A 23,044-nucleotide genomic window follows, 5' to 3' on the forward strand; every position below is an offset into this window, starting at 1 on the left:
TAAAAGCATTTTATCTCATTATTGTGATGTTTTTTTGGAAAAGAACACACTGTTATACCCATCTTTAAATCCACTTAATCAATCTGAACAATTTGTCCTTATTTTTCTGCTGTTGTTCTTCACTCGGTGCTGCTGCTGTTTGTCTCCCACTCAGCTCAGCTCTCCTGCCTCTCAGCCCCAGCTGACCGATGCAGAGCTGCAGAAACAGCACCTGAGACCTCGCCGGCCGGCCGGCCCGGGCCTTTGATGCAGTCCCCCTGCAGCGTAAACAGGCTTCTGCAATCGATGGGAACACCTGGCAGCAGCCAAACACCTCCCGCACGCTTTGCACAAACACCCTGATGCGTGGGAAGCTGCAGAAAACTGGAGATGTTTGAAACCAAACAGCATTATCCACAAGTCTGTATGGTTCCAACACAGCCTTCATCATGAGGAGTCTTAAAAAGGAGGAATCCCACCTGGAAACCAGGCCTGGATCTGAGTGAGACAACAGAGACAGTAAGAGGGACGCAGTGTGGTCCTTCCAGGACAGTGATGGATCGGTCCAAACAAGAGCTGAGCTCCTGCTACAGGTGATGTGAAAAAGTAATCGTCCCTCTCATTAAATCATGAATTAAAGAGATTAACCACATTGTTTTGAAAGCTGAGCTCAAGTTGACAAACGGCACCCAGTTTGAATTACTACCAGAGCTGCAGAATCAAGAAATCAAGAAAAGCGAGCCATTATGGCAGCCATCTTGAATTGGGTAATTGAAGTTAATCAGTTGTAGATGTATGACCAACAGTAACTTTCTAAGAGTTTTAATAAAATCTGTCTGTTAGTTCATTAGATGTTTTACTAACAGAAAGACGAATGAACACACACACTGACACAGGCAGTTACATGATCGCCTAAAAACTATCAAAAACTTTACATTTCATCTAAATTAATTCAGTGTTGTTAAACCTGATTCAACCTGGTTTTAAAATTATTTTTTTGTTGTTACAAGCCATATTTGCAGGTGATTAACTGTGTCTTTTTGGCCAAAATATAATTTGAATGAGGACTGCTTAGCATGAAATCATGCATAAACACTGTCAGAAACATAATGCATGTAATAACTTTATCTAAGAGGCTGTTTTTCTTTCCACTTCAGCTACAGCGTGAGAACAAACCCTCCAACCCCAAGTTTGTTCAGACCATTGTGAGCCGTACAGAGCAGTACAACAACAAGACCCAGTTCCATCAAGTTCTTGGCTACCTTTGGCACACGTTACATGCACCGAGGGGTTCTGGGTGGCAGAGTGAAGAGCGTCACTGTAAGGCGAACCTGTAAGGCAACATTAAAAGGTTTTTACTGAGATGGAGGTGAGAAACTGCCTCATTGTCGGCGCAGCTGCAGCAGCAAGTTTTTAACAGGAATAAAAGCTCAGGCAGCTTATTGCAAGGATGCTGGGAGGGAAAAAAGCATCCAGATCTGAAGAGTTCAATCTGAGGCTTACTCGGGTGGTGGGAGGTGGCGGAGATGATAAAAGTGACCCCCTCTTCCCCTCCAAGGCCTTCAAAAAGTGGAATGAAACCAGATATTATCGACTACACTCTGTTTATTGCAGCATTATTAGCGCAAGTAGATAAAATGCCTAAACTAACTAGAAAATCAACAGGAAAAGGGCAAAATTCTAAATTCATTGTCCTAACAAAAGCTAAGTTTTGGGACCAAATTTATTTTTGTTTTATTATAAAGAGCTGGAAAAATATAGTTTTAACCCAGGAACAAGACTAAAGTGAGCTTTTGTTACCCAGTGTAACAGTTTCAGCAAGATTCATGTTCAGTTCAGGTGTTAAAATGCACTTAACTGAACAAAATGGTAGTGATTCAAACATGCAATAAGGTTATTAAATTGCACATTTTCATACCCAGTTCAACAAAAATAATAACCACCAAGATACGCCTTTTAAAACACTATCTTTTCAGTTATGATGCATGTTAATAAAATGGATTATTTCATTTAAAAGATAATAATTTTATTTTTTATTTAAACAATTTAGTTGTGCGTCTCATTGTTAATAGTTGTCAAACAGTGCCATCTGGTGGTCAAAGTGAGTATTGCGCCGCACATGCTCAGTACGTAGTAGCTGCTAAACTTGGAGGGACGTCGCGAACGACCGAAATATCACATTACACGTTTGAAACACGGTGCATTTGGCTGTTATGAAAACAACCTGTCAGTAATTAAATCCACTCGTGTGTCACAGCACGTTCCAGCCCCGGGAGCTGGTTGCACGTACACGCAACATGCAATAAAATGGCTTCGCTCTGAGGCTCGCAGGCTAACTGAGACAGGGTAAAAGCTAAAATAAATAAATAAAAAAAGACGTCCAGTCCGAGCAAGTGGAGCGTAAGCTGGTTTTAAAAAAATAAAAAATAGGGGTGTGTTTGCGCCGCTCCGACATTGGTTACCAGCTTGTCAGTGCCCGAGTCACGTGGTGTCACACGGACCGCCATGTTTTCCGAAACACAAACAACAAGAAGAGAAGCAGCGACTCGCAGCAGCAGACACATACTGATACTCAGCAGCGACCGTTGGAGGAGGAGGAGACAGCGCGAGAGAGGGAGAGAAAAATAATTAATAAATAAAAACGCGTACTTTTGTTTTTTTTCTTCTTCTTCTTCCCCCCCTCCCCTTCCTTCCCAGAAAGTACTATACTCTACGTCGGATTAATACAGTTTACAGTGTTTTTTTTAAAAAAGACCAATGCATGCGATCTTCTGGCCGTGCGGACATAAACACAAGGTAAGACAGCCCAACGGTTCCTCTTTGCAGCTCGGCTAACGCTCGAGCTAACAAGCTAATCTCGGCTGCTTTTTAGGTTAGATTCATCCGCAGCGAAAAGTCGTATTTTATTTATATTTTCCTCTTTTTTAAAAAACAACTTTTATGTATTTATTTGCTCGTTTTGTTTCCAACGCATGAGCCCGAAACGCTGGGTCCGCTCTTCGGCCGAGCAGGCCGGGGAGTCTCCTTCCCAACAATCCGCCCCCTCCGCCATCATATCTGGTGTCACTCGAGCCGTCGCACCAAGGCCTCTGCCAGCCACGGCGTACCTCCGTGCTAGTTTTAGTGGTTAAAAAACTAAAAATATAACGTCTCTGCTGTGATATTTACCGACACGTATCGCTTCGAGTGATTATCTGCATCTGTTCTCCAGTTAGCTGCTGTTAGCTTGGAAGGCTAGCAGCGCAGACGGTAACGTAGCTCCGTTGTAGCTATTTTCGTGTTAGCCGCCGTTTGGTTGTTTTCCTTATTTTTAGCATTTTTTATTATTTTTCAAAGTTTTAACCCATGCCTATTGCATGCAAACACTTGCAGAATGCATTGAAACAAACTCTAATTTCTGTTTAGTGCGTAAAAACATGCACATGCTCGTTTGTGTGTGTGTTTTTTTTTTTAATTCTGCAGGTCTGTTTCGTGACCTTGCTTCAGTTTTATTTTTGCAAAGTTTATCTCCGTTGATATGAGCTGACCTCATTGTGTTTCGTGTTTGTTTAATGGGCTTCATAATAATTGTTTTTTTTTTTTTTGTTGTTGTTGTTATTTTGCTGTGTGCCTTAATAGCAGAACACGTGCTTAAAGTCCACATTGTTGACAAAAATCCCAAAGCAGAACTTTTATTTGAGAGCTTTTGTTTTCTAAATTTACTCCAAATAACTGCTCACTGCTTGGGAAAAGACGTGCCATTTTCAAAATTAACACACTTTACTGAGATTTTCAAACCATTCTTCGCTCCTTTCTTTATATATATGGATTACAATATATCAGATTCTTTTGTTTGCCTTCTTTTACAGCATGACTTCTTATAATTGTTCATTGTTTTTTAGGGGGGAGCGAGCCATCCAGCCCAGCTCCACCTAATGTAGGGATGGAAATCTTTAGGCACCTCATGATTCACTAAACTATGATTCAGAGGATGCGATTACAAAATGATTTTTTGGTTTATCCTGAAACTTAAAGCCACAGTAGCGGTCAAAATATGTCATTTTTCAATGTTTTTCTATATGTGTGCCATCTGTGGTAAAATAACCCCTAAATATGCATCATTCACTGCCAAAAGTCTGTTGAATAGTTTGTAATAAATGAGCAAAATCAGTAGAGTCATGTTTTTGTTGCCAACAACTACGAGTTGCTTGTTTACATTCGAACGCCGAGTTCACTTCGGCTAGTAAACAATAACACTGAGTCCGTGGAATAACCCCCCGGATGTAAACGGAATCAGACGAAAAGAGATGCCCGGTTGAAAGCAGAGAGACAAAAGAGGTTCTTCCGTAAAGAAACGGCGACTTAAAGCTGTGAGGATGAGAGCGGACAGAAGTAGAGTGGTTTGGGGGAAGGAAGTGCGTCGAAGCAAAAGTAGGGGCTGAGATCAGACGTGAAGGAGCTGCGCGGAGATATTCTGAGCTCCTGATCACCGGAGGTCGTTGTAAACAAAGGCGAGGAATATTCGCTGTTTTCTGACGCAAAAACAGAAAAACCCAGATTACTCTGAGTTACTTTAACCCCCAAACAAACATATAATGCTGTAGAAAGGTGTTAGAAGAATTTAAATTAAAAAAGCATTGAAAAATCGCATATTTTGACCGCTATTATGGCTTTAAAACGACCGAATTATTTTACATAAATAATCACTGATAAATATATTTTCATACCTAATAAGTGTGCAATAACATATATGAAATGAACCCTATTAATCACAGGCTGATGGCCACCAGTTAGCATAAATGCTAACTTAACATTGAAAACACCATAGAAGAGCTAACGTGATTAGCACGCTGGATATTTATTTAAGGCAGCCTCGTTAGCTGCAGCTTTTACAAACATATTCAAGGTTTAGTGAAGAAAAGGTGAAAAAGATTCCTCCTGCTGTTACCCCTCTCTACTACCAGGGTTAGTTGTAACCGATTTTAAACTACAACCCAAATGGTAAAACTTACTTTAATCCAATTTGTTACCTTTTTGTTCAAGAGCTCTTGGTAGCACACGCACAAAACGACAGATGACTATCAGTTTTTATTTATTAATGCCTACTTTTAACTTCATTGCAGTTTGGTTGCATATATTGGTTTAGGGTTAATTTTGTCGTAAATAAATATGTGTGGTTGGCCTCCCCGCAAATGTTCGATACCAGTCGTTGTTTTGTTGTTTTAAACCTTCGGAGGCAAACCTTTAAGAGTCATGACTGATGTGGTCAACAGTTTGTCTGTATTTCTAAGTTTCTTTCCGTGCTACTTTTTGCACTAATGATGCAATACAGAAAATAAAAGAAATGACAACTTCCTACTGAAAGGAAAGAAAAAGAGAAAAAACTTCAAGTTCTACAAATAAAAACATGGCGGTAGAGCAAAAGAGGTTTGAGTTCCTCAAATTTTAATGTTCAGTAAACGCAGCATGATTTTATGCTAAAATCTTAAGGCGGTCAGTCAAAACACATCTTGTTGTAAGTGATTTAAGATGACGTCAGGTAGGCAGTGATAAGTATCACCCACGTTAGATTAACTTTAAGTAACGTTAATAATTAAACCACATGATGCGTAAAAGTTTACATTTAGTCTGTCAACTTTCGCAACAAATGTCTTTATTGCAATAATATTAGAAGTACAGCTGGATTTGTTTTACAAAGAATGCTAAATATAGTTCTGCAGCGTTATTTTACTGAACTTTCCTGAATCACAGTGTTACTCAACCTCAGGGAGGCAATAAGGCCGCTAGCAGTTAAATCCGCAATGCTTTTCTTTAAATTTTATGTTGGTTATAGTTAATTTATTCTTAAGTAGTAAACAAAATGAATGCAGTGTAACTTTGTCACTGAGCATTACTGTGTTTTTTTTTAAGTTTAGTGTTTTCTAACATGTAAAGGGAATGTGTGAGTTGTGCTAAAAGTTAAACTAAAGTGTCAAATGTTAACTGAAGAGCTAAACTGTATTTTTAGGCAAGTTAGAAGTCTTGGGAAATCATCCGATTGGGCAACAAATGTGATTCATTTCTTCGTTTTCTCCCTTTACTTTTGTAGGAAGTAGATGTTATGTTGTTATTGATGTACGAATTCTGTTGATGCCTAAAACAAGTTCTTTGATAAATTTTTAGCCAAGAATATGTCTTCTAAACATTAAGTTTTCTCTAAAATCAGATGCTAGTTAGGATCTTTCTGTTCTGACTGATAAACTTTACTAATCACTCAGCAGGTACTGTCCTCAGTTATGCAACAACTTTACCAAAGTTTTCCCCGCAAGGAAGCAATTTCTTTTAAGCAAAGTTTATGTTTGACAAAGTTTTTGTACTGAAGTGTTTGTGGTTTTAGAGTGATCAGCTTCGATCTGTGGGAAAAAATAAATAAATGTTCAAATACTAAATTGCCCATATCAAGCTTTTGTGTTAAATAAATATACAATTCATTGCCACTAATGGAAAAATCAGTGATTTAAGTTGGAAATTAAGCTCCGGGCGGTAGAACTGATTTTTAAAACAACTTATTGTCATAATATATGTATATTAATGTTTTCTTGGTGGTTTTAAACAAGAAAACGATGCTTTCGATTAATTGATGAGTTTAAATATAGCTTACCTTGACTATTTACAGTTTAAATGAGGGGAAAAAAGATTTCCGTTTTACCATGGAGATGCCTTTCTCCCATTTGTGAGCAAAGTTTCAAACGAAGCTCCCTGGATGTTTTCATTTCCGTGACATTTTCGAGAATTATCCGCAGCCAGCTGCGAAGCTTAAGAAGCAGCTGGTTCAGGACTAGAAATAGTTTTTTTTTTAATTTATTCACTGAATGAAAACCACTTTGCCTTCCTGTGCACTCAGAGCGCTGGAACCGATTGATCAAACCGAGCTGCTACCTTTCAGTGTTTCCGAGGCACACAGCGGGAATATTGTGTCAAAGCTCCGCAGCGGAGAAAGGAAGGAAAAAAAAATTTAAATATTACGCCACCTTTCCTCTTAAGATGTAGGTGGGCTTCCAGCTGCTGGAAACGCGTCTCAGTGGCAGCTAATGCACAAAGCCCTTCTTCACATTTTTCATTTCATTTCTTTGTCATCTCTAAAATTGGTCTTTTTTTTTTTTTTTTTTTTTTTTTTCCTCCACTGCTGTTACTTCACTTTCCAACTGATGAGAAATTCAATCGCTTCTGACATCAGAAGATTATTTTTTTTTTTTTTTTTTTTTTTTCTTCCCAGTGGTGCAAAGGAAGGAGGACAGGAAATTAAGGAGTTACCTGGAGGGTCTCCGTCAATCCACATTTCAGCTGGAGCGAGAGGGAAAGGCGCCGAGGGGAGAGACGGGAGAAGACGAGCGCGAGTCGTGTCTGCTTTTGGCAGCTGTTCCAGCAGCCGGTTGTCTTGTTATCGGCTGTTAGGTTTTTGTTTGTTTGTTTGATTCCCGTGGTGTTTTTTTTTTTTTTTTTTGATTTTTTTTTTTCTTTTTGACAAGTCCTTTCTATTTTTAACTTTAGTGTGAGATACAACTGCTGTAAAACAGAAAAACGCAAGAAAAACATTACTACAAGAGTGTTTTATTTTTGTTCCACTGTTGATTTTTGAGGTCCTTTTTTTGTTTCTTTTTCCTTTTTTATGTTTTACAACTTTTGTTTGGCTGTGAGTAGCAGGAGCTTCCATTCTCCAAAACTATCATCAGAACCCCTTCCTTGCCTAGTTAGGACCTGATAACCTGGTATTCCTCAAACACCTGAAACTGGCAGCTATTCTCTTTTTGTCTGTGTGTTTGGGGAGCTCTGTGACCACAGCTTAAGCACCACTCAGCCTTCTAGTCACCTAAGCCTAACTAAAGCCAGCCAGCTCTAGCCTGGTCCAGCCCAGTTCAGCCTGCTCCGATTATCTGGACAGGGTAAGAACGTTTTGAGGAGCATTTATCGCTTGTTTCACCAGCGCAGAAAATAAAATTAAATCTGTCTTTCCTCCGCAGATACTCAGTTCTGTGTGGACGTGAGGAATATGACTGCTGAGACTCTTAACTTCGGCCCAGAATGGTAATGAATTGACTTTTTTTTTACATTTTTGAGGAAAACAATTAATTATTGAATTAATTGTCTGGTTTTATGACCAAATTTCAATGGGATATTCTTGAGTCTGGATGCTCAAATTTGAGTTTTTGACAAACGCTTCCATGAAGTAGTTATGTTGTAGTTTTTGTGTAAAACTAAAAAGTGTGTCCTGATGGACGCCTCGTAAAAGATAGACAACAAAATGTTCAGTGGTATCATTTCTACTAAACATCCACTGAAAGTTGGAGATTCCTGACCAGCCCAGAGCTCAAAATCCAAAATGGCTGACTTGTGTGTGTGAAAAATTGGGATTTACTTCGTCCAGTTTGTATATCAGTTCTCCTGTCACACTCAAAGGGCTGTTCAAGCACAGTTAGAGAATGTTTGGGTCCATGTTTGATTGCACAGAATTGATTTTTATTGCTTATGCTAGTTATCCTGGTCACTGAGCGAAACCAGAAGAAAACTACTGGTTTTCCAGATTTCAACCAGAACAGTTAGGTTGAGTCTGACGTCTTTTCCAGATCCGAGTTCTGACTTCCGAGGTGAATAGAATGGATCTGTGTTTGATCGTTGCCCCGGCAAAGTAGCCTTACTTTTGTTTTTTTGCTTGTTCCCACCGAGGGTTAGTTGTCCCGAATTTTTTTTAGCATTCTTCAGGTTGACAAATAGACCATACCATGTAGCTAACTACAACAAAAACGTTCACCAATAGTCTTTGTTCTGATATTTTTTCTTTTGCTGCAAAGAATATCCACACAAAAGACATTAACACAACTAGGGATGGTAAATTTCAAAGTTTAAGAGGCAAATATTAGCAGTTGTTTTTCTTTTGTGCTAAACTTAAAAGCTTTTAAAGTTGGGTTTTGTGAAAAGGTTTTAAATAAATAATATCTTGCATGTTGGATATCACTCTTTGATTGAACCTCAGTTTGGAGAAGTAGTTTAATTCTGATTGGATTGATGAGCAAACGGCTAGTCGGAGCGGATCTAAAATCAAAGGGAATGTCTGCCATCATAAATCGCCTCCAATCAAAAACTTTGTATGTAAACACTACTTTATAAACCTTTACATCACAGTCAGTTTTGCTTTACATGTTTCCTGTCAGAAATGTTCTGATATTCCTGCAGGAAGTGCTACAGCAAGCTGCTGCTGACACAGAAGTTTATGTAAAGAACCATGTTGTACTGTGCTTGTAACTTATTCAAAACCCAGATGTAGGCATAACACGAGGAAATGTAATCAGGTCATGCTGTAATTTTTGCTGTACCTAGTTGATTAAATTTGGTTTTGACTTTGGTTCAGGAGGAAAAATGCCATTTGGTCCGAGGACAAAATATTTAGTTTTCTTTTCTCTGAGCTAAAATACTAGCTGGCATTAGGAATGGGCAATGAGCTTTGAATTCTTAAGTAGTCATTAAAGTGCACAAATTCAAATTGTGTGACTTGATAAGACTTGTCTTGATAAGCAAGTCTTTTTTTTTTTTTCCTTCATGGGCGCCTGGTGGTGAAGTCTAACCACATATTAATGGTAATGCACCAACCAGCATGGTTCTGTTTCTTTTTTTCTTTTTTGTTCACAAAACCCATAAAGCAAAAGTGATTTTACATCTGCTCCTGACATTTCTTTTTTTTTTTTAAACAACAAAGTGGAAACTCTGGCCATGGCTGAGCCACAATCATTTGACAAAAAAAAAAAAGAAGACAAATTACTGGTAATTTTTGGATAATACTTTTGCTTGAAATGCCCATCCATAGTTACCATCCCTGGGTTATCGGGTTACTTTAACCGTCAACACGGCTCATAAACTCAGAGGGTTTAGTTTTTAGAGTCTGTTGTCCTTGACGTTCCTGCAGCTTCTGACTGAAGTGAAAACATTGGCAGAATCCCCTCCACGTCTCTGTGTTTCACTGCTTTCTCCTCCTCTGTGGATGTTTGTGCAGCCATTATAAGAGGGGGGGGGCGTAGTCTCCAGCTTCTATCGGCCTGTGACTTCTGTGTGCATTCTTGGTTGTGTGCCAGAATATTTCCCTCTCTGCACATCTGCAGCAGCTTTCCTCTGCCTGTGCCCCCTTTTTTTTTTAAATAAAGCTGCAGAGCCACTTCACGCGCTCGCCACGTACAGCTGCCCCGCTCCGAATGTTTACGGTCCTTTTTCTCAAAACTGTTTGAATGTTCTGAGGTCGTGTCGGTCGTTGTGGTGGAGCCCAAAGTGAAAACAACCTGGCACTTCAGCACAGTTGAACATATAGGTTAAAGTGTCTGGGAGATGTTTGATTATTCCAGTCATTGTTGGAACTTTAAATACAGATGAAGTAGCCGAACTCGGCTCTCCTCTTATCGTGCAGATGAGTCTCTGCTCTGCTTAGTTTAACTTCTTTGATATGTTTAATACCACCGACCGGTCCGTCTGGATGTTTTCCTTTACCCTGTACATTCCTCGCCCACCTCCACATCTCTGAGCTGCATATGGTTTTGATGCGAGACTGTTAATCAATGACACACTTTGTCGAGGCTGCTGAATGGAGCCATTGTTAAACAGCGGGCCTTGGAAGCCGGCCTGCGAGTAATAGCTTATTAAAATGAAATTCTGAGATTGGAACGCCGCTATATCATCTTCGTCGAGCCAAGTGTATTCAGGGCAAGTTGTGTTGGAAAATGGTTGATTTACTTCAAATTAGTTAATTTTTTTCTTTTCTCCACCACAAGACGGATGTGATCATTTTCTTCTGCGACGAAGATTAAAAGGAATTTCAAACAGAACAGACTTGGAGCTTTATTTTTGTACTTAGCCAAATTATTTCTGGGATTTTTTTTCTTCTTTGCTTTGTGTCAGTTATTAAAACAAACAAAGAGTAGTAATCCATTCAGTTCTGAACAGCTTTCCGCGCTCTTCTTCATTCAGGCTTCGTGCACTGTCCAGTGGGGGGAGTGTGACGTCTCCCCCTCCTTCCCCCGCCATGCCAAAGTACAAGCTGGCCGAGTATCGCTACGGCCGAGAGGAGATGTTAGCACTTTATATCAAAGACAACAAGGTCAGTGGAGAACATCTTTCTCGCTTATATTTGTCTGGATTTTACTGACACTAAGACAAAACTTCATGTTCTTAAACTACAATCAGCTTTTGTTCAACTAATATTTTGTTTGTGTGTGTTCATGTGTTTGTTAGTCTAAACCAGGGGTCTCTAATCCTGGTCCTTGAGGGCCACAATCCTGCATGTTTTCCTTGTTTTTCTGCTCCAACACACCTGATTCAGAGGTTAAATCACCTCTTCATGTTCTGCAGAAGCTTGTTAATCACCCATTGATTCAAATCAAGTGTGTTGGAGCAGAGGAACAAGTAAAACCTGCAGGATGGTGGCCCTGAGGACCAGGATTGGACACTCCTGGTCTAAACTGTTAGCAAAAAGTGGAAAGTAATCAATGGATGTACATCTGCAGCTAGTTAACTTTTAGGATTACCCCACTTCAACATGGCCACCGCAGCTAATCAATATGAGCCAACACAAAGTCAGTTTTGTGTATGTTGAGACCGATTTTGAGGAAGCTGAGTCTTCCTCAAAACGTTCTCCGAGCGCCGACACATCTCTTGAGATTTCAGGAGATTGTGCAAAAGGTCATTTACGAGGTTTGATCAAAACAGCTGTAATTCCTTCCTACTTAGACATGACAGCGTGTTTGTAGGACTGCGGGTTTCTCGGCCACGGTTTGTGTGTTTTTGTCCTCTTAAGCACCAGCTCTTATTGTGTTTAGGTCCCAGAGGACATGCAGGATAAGGAGTTTGCTGCTATTTTGCAAGATGAGCCCATGCAGCCCCTGGCACTGGTGCCCCTCACCGAGGAGGAGCAGGTCTGTCACAACGCTCTGAAGTCTTTACCTTATTATATCAGATGTAACATAACCTCGGCGAGCTGCTTTTTTTATTGGCAGCTGGACGAGTTTGCATTCCTCACATTCTTCTCTTTCGCCCTCTCCGCAGAGAAACTTCTCCATGTCCGTGAACAGTGCGGCGGTGCTGAGGCTCATGGGAAAGGGAGTGGGTGGGGCCGCACCAGCTGGAGTTGTCCGTGGACGAGGGGCCACACGAGGTGGCCGAGGTAGGGGCAAATGCCAAACACAAGAATAATAAAAACAGATTTGATTTCAACACGATGAATCCACATTCGCAGCTCTGAAACTGCAATGGCCGCTCTTCAAGCAGGGCAGCCACTCAAGTGTTCATTTCCCCTCTTTCATCCACCATCTTAACACAGCACACTTCCTCTCAGCCTGTCTAAATAATCCTCCTTTTGTCCGGCCTCACCTGCCCAAAACCCACTGGCCTCATGAACTTACCTTTTACACACACACACACACACACACACACATCTCATCGCACGCCAGTGTAAACACTCATTTCAGGACGGTCAAGAGAACAATTGTTTGGTTACAACACTCTGTCATGTGCTCGTGTGTTCGGCTGTCTGACTGCCTCCTCCACACACTGTTTTAGGTTTTTAAAATTAATAAAAATAAAGCAATAGTTTGTGCTTTTATGTCCTGGAGGCTCTGAGATTGGAGCTTAACTTCTCTTAGAGCAGTTCAGGTGAAAGTCGCCGTGGAGAAACAGAGCTTTGTTTTAACCGATCCAAACATTTCAGATGTGATGTCACAGATTTGAATTGTTGATATCAGATGTAGTTTCCTGCTGTGGGCGAAGTTAACCATAATAATAAACAAAGGACAGGAGCTGAAACTTTGTAAAACTGCTCGGCACAACGTGGTCTTTACTAAGGCAGGTGTTGAAGGTCATCTGAGGCCACAAGCTGTATTTTCTTTTCTTTCTTTGTATAATTTCTGAAATAGTAAACAAATAAATAAAACAGGAACTTGACTTGTCCCTAAAGGCTATCTGACATTTGTTAAGGTAACCTGCACAGCTGGTTAGATTCTAATCTGCTCTGAATTGTATACCAGATGTGCGTGATGTCCAAAGGTTATCAGAAATCAGCATATCAATACATTCCAGACAAAAATGACACGACAATCAAATAAAACCCCACTGCCTTAAATGTCTATAGCTGATTTAGCTAAAATGTTAAAACAGATAAAAAGGGCTGTTAGCACTGTGATGAGAAAAGAAGAAAGAATGAGGATTAGCTTGTCTTTATCCCCCGTAGGGCATCTGAGTGTGTTTGTCTTTAGCATTAGCAACGTATCTCACAAACCTGAAACTCTACAACTCAAGATGGCAACCGCAGCTAATCAACACAAAAGTAGCTATAATAACTCAGTAGATGTTAGTGATTGAGCTCCTTGGTGTTGTAGTAGCTGAGAGTCTGCATAGATCACAGCAGGTCTTGCAAAATTGCATTAGATTGTTGCGTAACATTATTTACCAGGTTTGACCTAAACAGCTACAGTCTGTCTCCTCTGATCATAAAATAATCTTAGTTTAAACCTCTGGCGTGAAAGGCTTAATTTAAGTATTAAACAGTCCCAATGTGTACAAGACTTGTCCATCATCTTGCTTCCACAGTTCAGTCCTTTCTGAATATATTTGTCTTTTTTTTGTTTTGAAGCCAGTGTTTGAATTTTCTGCATTTCTGTTTCCAAAATACAAAACTCGAATCCCGTCGTTGGTCTAGTTTCATTTTTAAAACTGACCACATCCTCTTTGTCGTTAAACAAACAGGCCGAGGCCGTGGTGAGACTGGATTCTACCAAAGAAGTATTGAGGACACTGAAGTAGGCTTTGGCCGCAGCGTCCGAGAGATACACCGCAGCCAGAGCTGGGATGACCGGTGAGGAAATGTTTGCAGGGACACGACTCTGTGCTGTTTTGTAAATAAAAAGCTTTTATCTGTACTGCTGAGAGGATCTGTCATCCTGCGTATTAGGTTCTATAATCTGCTCTGTTGTTTCTGAATGTTTTTGCTCTTGAGGTTATCTCACATTTGCAGACTTTATTTCCTTATCTACCTGCTGAAAGGAAGCATTTGTGTGCATCTCTGTAGAATTTCTTAATTGATCCGTATGAATTCAGGTCTGTTTTGCTCGGACCCAAGTGTTAGCAGGACTCGTTTCCCCCGGATAAAAACTGGATGATGTTATTGATTTTTATCTTGTGTTTATCACCTAATTTTCTGTCCGTTTCCCACCATCTCCTCAGGGGTGAGCGTCGGTTTGAGAAGCCGCTGCGGCGGGAGGCGGTGCGTCCTGGCTTTGAAGAAGCTGGAGGTCCCGGGGGTCCCGGGAGGAAGGAGTACACAAGGGCTGACAGCGATAACTGGCGCACCCTCCGCGAGGAGCAGGAGGAGGATGAGGGGGAGCCGGGCAGCAACTGGAGGCTTTCTGGACCCCGCAGGGATGGTATGATAAATACAGACGTTTATTTGTTACCCGTGCCTCAAACTTTGAACAGGAAACAATCATCAAACAAGACCTTTATCGACTGACTTAATTCTTTTGATGGATAGCTGAAATGTCTTTACATGGGGGGTGTCTTCAGTTGCTTGAACTTTTAATGTTATATTGTTAAGTCTGTGGCTTAGTTTAAATTCAGGACATAAAAGGTATTTAAAAAAAAATCAGGTACATCCAGTTACAAAATATCTGCCAGTAAGAACATAACAAGTGTCTTTATTGATATAAATGTTAAAATAAAGAGTGACCTTCAGAAATGTATTTGCTTATTTGATTGAAACAGTCCTGTTAGAAGTCCTAAAGGTGCTTATGCTGACATCTAGTGGCTATGAAGAGAATTTAACAGAATGAGTGGTTATTAATAGTTCAGCAGTTTCAGGAACTGAGACAAATCCAAAGAATTAACTACAAATTAACTATCTTTCACCCGTTGAGGGTCTGATTAAACGCGCCGTAAGAGCTGACCCCAGTCTTGTTTTCTCCGTTAGATGGTGGTCCTCGCTCAGCGGGCTGGCGGGACCACAGCGGTCCAGGTGAAAGTCGCCGGAGGAAGTTCGACTTCGACTTCCGGGACTCGGAGGGTCACGGTCCCGGGCGCCGGCGTGCAGGGAGCGAGGGGTTGGAGGACGACAGGGACGGCCTGCCCGAATGGTGTACGGATGAGGAGGATGGGGAGATGGGAACCTTTGACTCCTCTGGAGCCTTCATGCCTTTGAAGGTACGTCACTTTTTATCGTGATCTAAAAAACATACTGTTTGAATGAAGAGGCTGTATTAGTTTTAATGTTAGTATTATTAAGATTTTGAGAATTGTTGGGCTCTTTGTTTTATAGCTGATATATTTTTCATTTTATGGTTTATCAAAATAACCTTTTATAGTCTAGAAGACTGAATTCACCTCACATGGAATGTTTTAAACAAAGAGGCAGGATAAAAAAAGCTTGTGATATTTTATTATTCTGAGATTTTTTTCTCACACTCTCAAAATGTGTAAATACCACATCACTCGGTGTCAGATAATGTTCCCACCTTTAATGAACTTAGAGAATGTGTATATGAAGTCAAGTTTGACTGAGAAAAATGTAATTATAATCTTTTCTGAGCCTTCAGTACAGCTGCATTTTGACTGCAGTGTTTTTGTCATCTTGTCAGTGGTTTAAAATTAACTTTTAATTATACCACAAAAGCTTTGCAACAAAATTTTGATCAAAAAAGTGTAATCAGACCAACAAAATGTTAATTTTTCTCCTCTCCTCCTGGTGTTTGTGCGTTAGAAGGGTGGTAAGGAGACAATCCTGGAGGAGGAGTTGGACTTCAAGGGCATCGAGGAGGAGGACGAGGAGGACAACTTTCCTGATGTAGAGAGGAAGAGCTCAGAAAGCGACAAAGGTGTGCAAAAAAATAATCTGTCTTTTATTTCTTAGGTCTCCGTACCTTATCTGCTCAAGAAAAAAAAAAATCTCATTTATTGTCTTTTTTTTTTTTCTCTTCAGAGAGTAAAGATGCCATGTCTGCTGCAGGGGATGATAAAATAAAGCCAGCATCACCCTCCTCTTCCTCTCCTCCAGCCCACTGTGCCCCTCCATCACTGGAACCTGGAAACATTGGTCAGGTGATGGAGAACTGTCATCTGAGCAACAGCCACTCAGTCAAGGCCAGCAGCTCACCTGCAGATGGTACGATTTCTAACAAACACCTGGAGTGTGTGTGTGTGTATAAATTGTACAAATCACCCATATAAAGTTCTATTAAATAGCTTGCACATACCTACTTATTCTAAAATAGTCATTTACTTTATAAGTGAATCTTGTTTTGGAGCTTTAAGGGTTCCTGTGTGAGTTCTCTTAAGTGTGTTGGACTCTTTAGCTCCAGAACAGCGTGTGTACGTGAGAGAGAAAATTTGGCCCCGCGTATATTTTGGTTTGACATGGAATATGTTGATCTGCAGTCATTTAATATCTTGTTTACTGAAGCTGCTGTTAAAGCTGGATCAGATACAGAACCAGCAGGCGGCTCTGCTGCTCACCGCCTCCATAAACAGCCAAACTAAAAATAGGACCCATTGTTTAATTCGTCGTTCTTGTTGTTTCTGTGTCAGACTTGGCTCCCATCGGGGGCTCCAAGGCCCAGCTGAGCAGCACCGCCCCTGCCGTCGTCACTGCTGCCGCCTCCTCCTCCTCCTCCTCCAGCCTACCTCCCCCACCCTCTTCCTCTGCTGCTCCTCTCCTCCCTCCGTCAGGAGGAGACACCGAGGACGATGAAGGCATGAAGCACCTGCAACAGGTTGGAACAGCAGCTGCACATATACGTCATCCTAAATAATGCATGCAAACAAAAAACATAAATAATTTAAGTAGGTCAAATATAAAACCTTATTTCGATGCATTTTCACAAAATACATTACTGCGAAAGACAAATGCACGATTTACTGCAGCTCAGACTTTTTTAGGTAACTCTTCTGTTTGCATTTTTTCCCAATTTTGAAAATAAAAGCAAGATGTTTTTGTTCTTTTAGTTTCAGTAATCTTAAGGCTGATTTTAAGACCCACTGAAATGGCCAACCACTCCACAGTCTGTGCTAATGAGGCAAGAATTAGTGACTCCATCTTGCTAAGTGCTACATTACATCCTTAGTTGTCAGACCATGGCCATTAATTGTTATAATTATTGGAACCTGAACTGCATAATTGTATTTTGGATGTGAATGTTGTACTGTCTTAGCTCATAAATAATTGAAAACATGACCTTTTTAGTTTTTCTGTCTGCATGCTGAGCTGAAAACTAGCCAACAGGCATGAAGAGGCGGCTTGTAGAAGTTCAGTTCGTTTAACTTTTTTTGGCCTAAAGCTTGATCCATGAGTGCAAGCCAATCGATCGGTGATAAAGTTCCTAAAATAGGATTAAAGGTACAAAAACGGTAGAGCATTGGGTCGGCATTTTGCGGCCGCTAACACTTGACTGGACTTGGTGAGAGGTTGGTTACATCATACTCTTGTCAACTGTTTCAACAAGTTGCATGATATGTCTATTTAAGTTAAATGAGACTGTTTGTGTGTTTTTGGACTGATGATAAAGGTGTACAACACACACAAGGCGTAATAGTAGTGATAGGTGTAGCACCTGGCAAGATGGCCTCCACAAATCTGGCCTAGTGTTCTCAGTGGCTATGTCAGTGATCCTTGATCTTTGTTAACTCAAATGCACAACTTTTAATTTAGCTCTCTGCAACTAAAGTGAAGCTGTGAGTGTGAAAGTGTTTTCGACAGAACGTAACTGAAGATGTTTTTGTGTAGGAGGCAGAGAAGATGGTGGCGTCACTGCAGGACACCTCTTTGGAGGAGGAGTGTTTCACCCAGGCTCTGCAGCAGCAGGAGAGCAGGAATACGGCCGCTGCTCTGCCTCTAACTCACGAGTCCGCCATGAAGTGGTTCTACAAGGACCCGCAGGGCGAGATCCAGGGTACCCTTCAGCACCCAAAACCCCCCTTCTGTACCGAGTTCAGTTACTCTGTGTTTAAAGCAAAGAGAGTCATGGTCCCGTCTGTGTTCACTCGATCCTCAGGGCCGTTCACCACGGTGGAAATGTGTGAGTGGTTCCAGGCCGGCTACTTCACCATGACCCTGCTGGTGAAGCGGGGCTGCGATGAGGGCTTTCAGCCCCTGGGGGACGTCATCAAGATGTGGGGCCGCGTGCCCTTCGCCCCGGGGCCCTCCCCGCCGCCCCTGCTGGTGAGACAGCTCCCACCGACGCAGCGCCCGCAGCCTAGCCGGGGGCCCTCTGGGACTGTGAGTCAGACCTCTGCTGAACTGCAGGATTTGGGGAGGGGAGGAGGGAGATCAGATAAAATAAAATGTGACAAGGCTATTGCAGACAGGGTTGTTTGGTTTTAGATTTCTTTTGACTGATTTCTCGCGGTGCTTTCAGGGAAACCTGGACCAGGAGCGTCTGAAGAAGCAGCAGGAGCTGGCGGCCGCAGCTCTTTATCAGCAGCTCCAACAGCAGCAGCAGCTATTCCAGCTCATTAACAGGTACAGAAACAAGTTCCACCGCAAACAGAAAGACTGAACGGCTTTAATCATCCTCATCTTACACCTGCAACGTAATTACCTTTTGACTGGAAGTGGCTTCTGTGTGGCAGGTGCAGTGAGCAGGGTATAATGCCTTCGATGAACAGGTCGATGTCAGTGCCAGATACAGGGTCCATGTGGGACATGCATACCTCAGCTTCACAGCCGTCAGGTATGTTTTCTGCATACAGTCACAAAACTTGTATTAAAACTCATGAACAGAAACTGGAATCCCTTCTGTGTTGTTTCCATTCAGGAAGTGAAGCCAGTCTTTGGGACTTAACAATGAATCCTTCTACTCAGGGTCCAACTCTTGAACAGCTTCAGAAGGTCAGTTCAGTCGAGTCATACGGTGCTGATTTTTATTTTTCTTCTACTTCAGTCGCTGAAACATTTTCATTGAGTTCAGGATGCACTGTGCTGAACTGAGTTCTTTCATTTAACCATCAGCTCCAGCAGGAGAGGCGAGACGCTGAACTCAGGGCGAAGCGTGAGGAGGAGGAGCGTAAGAGGAGGGAGGAGAAGAGAAGGCAGCAGGAGGAGCAGAAAAGGAGGGAGGAGGAGGACATGTTCAGACGCAAGCAGGTGAGATTTCTCCCAAACCGTCATTCTGATGTTAACAGGATGTGACGTCACAGCTCTTCTTCATGAGTTATTTGGGGTTATTTTGGTTAAAGTTGCGGGACAGTTGCTGAGTTTGGGGCAAAATTGCACAAAGTTGCGATGTCGTGGGGTTTGCTTGATTTTGCGTTAATAGTTGTGATCGCAACATCGCAAAATCCTGGAGGGTCTGATTTCCTGTTTAAAGGTTTTTAGTATTTTCTTTTTGCAAACTACTTCATGTGCTTTGAGCGTTCATATATCAAAACATTTGGCTCAGTTTAGAAAGGTGTTCTGTGAATTTGAGTATTTAACTTTTTAATTATTTAACTTTATTTACAAAATTGTTTCCCATAGAAATAATTTAAGTTTATAAAGGAATAATAATATTTTCAATTTATACAAAAGCATTGTTCTTTGAAATGTACTTTGATACTTTTTTGTCTTCCTATCGAGCATCTTACTAATTTAAGCTTTTAGCTTCTTTTTGCTACATTTGACTTTTAAAGACTTTTTTGCTTATAGCTATAGTTTTGCTATTTTTAGCATTTAGCTGTAAAATTGCTATTTGTCTTTTAACCATTGTTTTTCTGATTCTAGAATCTTTGCAGTTTGTTTTCATTTTGCTAAAAGTTGCTGAAGTCATTCAGCTACCGTGCTGCATTTTTACAGAAAATTGAACTTGTCTGCTTTAGTAATCACATTTAGTTGTTCTTTTTTTAAATTATACTTATTATTTAGTTAAGAGTTTGCTGAATCAAAAGCCTCACAAGGTTAGCAGGTTACCATGATGTCCTGTTTTTTTCCTCTCTGTGGTGTCGTCAGCAGCAGGAACTGATCATGAAGCTGCTGCAGCAGGCCCCCCAGCAGCAGGGACCGGGGGCCAGCAGCTCCAGTTGGAGCAGTGCTTCTTCATCTGGGCTACCAAAGGCAGGAAAGTCGCAGAGTCTGACTCTGCTGGAGTTGCAGCAGCAGCGGGCTCAGCAGCAGAGGGTGGGTTCCTCAGCCGTGACGTGACCGAATGTTGGAGAACATTACAGATGGAGAATCCTCACCCTGGTTTTTTTTTTCCTCTCCACCTGCAGCACTCCAGCATGTCCATGGGGGGCTCCTCCATGGGCGGGCAGTGGTCGGAGAGCGTCGGCATGTGGGGCGGGCCCGGCGGCATGGAGGGCAAGGGCAGAAGCGGGGGCTCCTCGGGCGGCATGGGGATGTGGGACGAGGCGGTGAAGAACCAGACGGGCCTGCGTGGGAACAGCAACAACAACATGGGCTTGAAGAACAGCCGTAGCAGCCCCTCCCTCAGGCAAGCAGAGTCTAAATTTATCAGGCAAATGAAACCAAATAATCTCTCTTCCCTTATGTTGCACGTATTTCGTGTTTGGGTAATTCGTCCTCTTTCCTTCGTAGCGATCAGTACATGATGCGCCGTAAACGGACGGAGGAGGAGGAGAAGCTGCTGAAGCTGCTGCAGGGCATGAAGCCTCAGGACGGCTTCACCACCTGGTGTGAACAGATGCTGCACGCTCTCAACACCTCTGCCAACAACTCCTCCTCTCTGGATGGTATGAGGATCCGTCTTTAAATAGAACTCCATCAAAGAGTTCAGTCTAAACTTAGCACGCCGCTTTGACGAAAAATCCTCGCCACAAGTATGTAGCCTCTCGTTGCAGTACGTTGGGATTAATTTCTTCGCTCTGCGGTAACATTTTGTTCATGTGCAATTTCTACTTATCCCCAGAAATGATGAAAATTGTCAAGTATAATTTTAAATATGATTACATTGAGGCATATATAAATCATCTATGTGCCAATTTTATGCAGATATACTTCAGATGTTTTATTTGGTCCTAGTAGATTATTATAATCCAGAAATAAACATTTTGCTCACCTTTGCTAACATTGTCTCTGTAAAGTTGCCACCATCGTGGCGTACCTGAAGGAGGTGGAGTCTCCCTATGCAGTGCTGGATTTCATCCGGTCCTACCTTGGGGACACCGTGGAAGCCAAAGAGTTTGCCAAACAGTTTCTTGAGCGACGTGCCAAACAGAAAGCCAACCAACAGAGGCAGCAGCAGCAGGTAGGCCTGAGCTTGAAAGGGCTGCGTCAAATGGAGGGAAACATCAGCTGGTTCCATTAAATTACAGCACAAATGTCCCTCTCTGTTTCTGGAACAAGTCTCCTGATGAACGCTTTAAATAGAGCTGTACTCGCAGCTAAACGGGCCCGTTAAATCACACGAGCTGGTCTGATCTTTTTACTAAAGCAAACATCTGTAAGAAGAGTCGATTTCAGGGTTTTCTGTGCAACATGTTGAGTTTGAAGTGTTTTTCCGGAATGCATTTAGGAAAATGTGAGCATATAAATATGTTGAATGAAAATGACTAAATACTGTTTTATGTAAAAAAGCAAGGTTGTTGTTTATTTTGCTGCTTTGAGTCACTTTTCAGTCTCTACATTATAAAAGTAAGGTTGTTACAATCTGTAAGGAAAGTTTTGTATGCTCAGAAAGTTTAAAGGACGACGTATTATTAAGCATCTTAACATATGAAGAGGCTAAAAGGGTTTTATGTCCCGCTTATTTTCCCAGTTATCAAAGGAGGTGGGTGGATTGAACATGAACTTCCCTCTGCAGGTAAATCCAAATCCAAATATTTGTTTTTTTTTCTCTTCATTTAATTCTAACCGAGATGAGACGTGAATCCAACTTTCCTTCGGTTTGTCAGGACTCGATGCGAGGTATGAATCCGAGCACTCTGCAGTCCATGTTTCAGGCCAACCACATGGGCAAAGCTAGTCTCTATGACAACCAGGGGGGAAAGATGAAGAAGAAACAGTCCATGATGCTGCACTCTGACCCCAGCATCTTAGGTGAGCGACCTCGCCTACATCTGACCCTCCCAGACTAAAGTTTCTTAGTTTACATGACTTGATTTCAGATTGACTTTTCATGCCAACGATTCTCGACCTGCTAACTACTGTAGCTGGTTGTGAATTAGTAACAAATTTATAGTGATTGTGAGCTTCTATACGCGTGAAATCATAAATATAATCTTGAGTTACAAGAAACATCACACGCTGCTGGAACCGTACAGTCAAACGTTACTGTTTAGTCGGGCAGACCTGAGAATAAAAACAGAATCTGTCAAAACGAAGCCATAGATGACGTGCACCTGTCTGTGCTCATCATAGGTTTTTAATGAGAGTTCATTTTGATCTGATCTGCTCGATTTACCCTCAAAGCTTTGATTTAATCTGCTCAGTTCAGGTTTAAAGGAATGAATCAGATGTTAGTTGGTTATTAAGCTTACTTTCTTCAGTACACTTCTGCAGCTAAAATTAAAGGCCTAGCATTCCTTGAAGGAATATGTATCATTCTCTGCCTTTCATGCCAGACATTTAGTTTAAGATTATTTTATTTTAATCACAGATTTTCAGCCATTTTTGTTCAAACCTTGAAAAAAAAAAACGCTAAGCATGATCTCATACAACACCAGTGCATTATTTTTATGTTCTAAATGACTCTCAGCTGCTTCCACATCCAGTTTTAGCCGAGTATTTGTAAAACCGATGTTGGTTAGCTGCGTCGGCCATCTTGACTTGAATTAACACCAAAAGCTAATTAGCTGAAAATGTGAATCTGAATGTTTCGTTAAAATCATGGGATCTTTCGGTCCCAAACTGTCTCTTGTCCTGTTGTTCAGTCTTCCTCTGGTCTTACATGCTTCCTCTTTGTTACCCCCCCCCCCTCCTCCTGCAGGGTACTCATTCCACAACCCGGGCGAATGTCTGAGCATGAATGAGATGGAGATGGTGGAGGATTACTGATGTGACGCAGCGCAGCAGCAATAGCTACCTGAGGCCTTTCTGTCTTTTAATCAGACAAACCTGATGACGAATGTGCACTGCTGGGGGAACCAGGGGGAGGGTGGG

At 41.6% G+C, this 23,044-nt stretch overlaps 1 protein-coding gene across 3 annotated transcripts; it reads left to right on the forward strand.

The window, feature by feature from the left end:
- The first annotated feature begins 2,488 nt into the window (after positions 1–2,488).
- gigyf1a (GRB10 interacting GYF protein 1a) lies at positions 2,489–23,030 on the forward strand. Of its 3 annotated transcripts, none has more exons than XM_037976712.1 (25): positions 2,489–2,775; positions 7,214–7,880; positions 7,959–8,022; positions 10,945–11,074; positions 11,793–11,888; positions 12,019–12,136; positions 13,714–13,822; positions 14,191–14,390; positions 14,933–15,162; positions 15,719–15,833; positions 15,938–16,120; positions 16,543–16,727; positions 17,738–17,903; positions 18,006–18,229; positions 18,369–18,472; positions 18,589–18,683; positions 18,768–18,841; positions 18,962–19,096; positions 19,937–20,104; positions 20,197–20,417; positions 20,522–20,676; positions 21,028–21,191; positions 21,702–21,746; positions 21,838–21,982; positions 22,872–23,030. In XM_037976712.1, exons 3-25 carry the CDS (start codon positions 7,988–7,990, stop codon positions 22,937–22,939), a joined length of 3,165 nt encoding a protein of 1,054 aa, XP_037832640.1. In that variant the 5' UTR covers positions 2,489–2,775; positions 7,214–7,880; positions 7,959–7,987; the 3' UTR covers positions 22,940–23,030. The 3 variants fall into 3 exon arrangements, with proteins under 3 accessions (XP_037832640.1, XP_017283462.1, XP_017283463.1); XM_017427973.3 differs by having other exon boundaries at positions 2,490–2,775; positions 18,583–18,683; XM_017427974.3 differs by having other exon boundaries at positions 2,490–2,775; positions 18,583–18,683; positions 19,940–20,104.
- Positions 23,031–23,044: the final 14 nt, after the last annotated feature.

Source organism: Kryptolebias marmoratus, linkage group LG7, assembly GCF_001649575.2.
Source record: "Kryptolebias marmoratus isolate JLee-2015 linkage group LG7, ASM164957v2, whole genome shotgun sequence".
Taxonomy (NCBI): Eukaryota; Metazoa; Chordata; class Actinopteri; order Cyprinodontiformes; family Rivulidae; genus Kryptolebias; species Kryptolebias marmoratus.

Bases quoted from the DNA above. Each gene is read 5' to 3' on its own strand.
- gigyf1a (XM_017427973.3), top strand. From the start codon at position 7,988: ATGACTGCTGAGACTCTTAACTTCGGCCCAGAATG. The intron at 8,023-10,944 runs GTAATGAATTGA...TTCTTCATTCAG, and splicing joins CTTAACTTCGGCCCAGAATG to GCTTCGTGCACTGTCCAGTG. The intron at 18,473-18,582 runs GTACAGAAACAA...TCTGTGTGGCAG, and splicing joins CTATTCCAGCTCATTAACAG to GTGCAGTGAGCAGGGTATAA.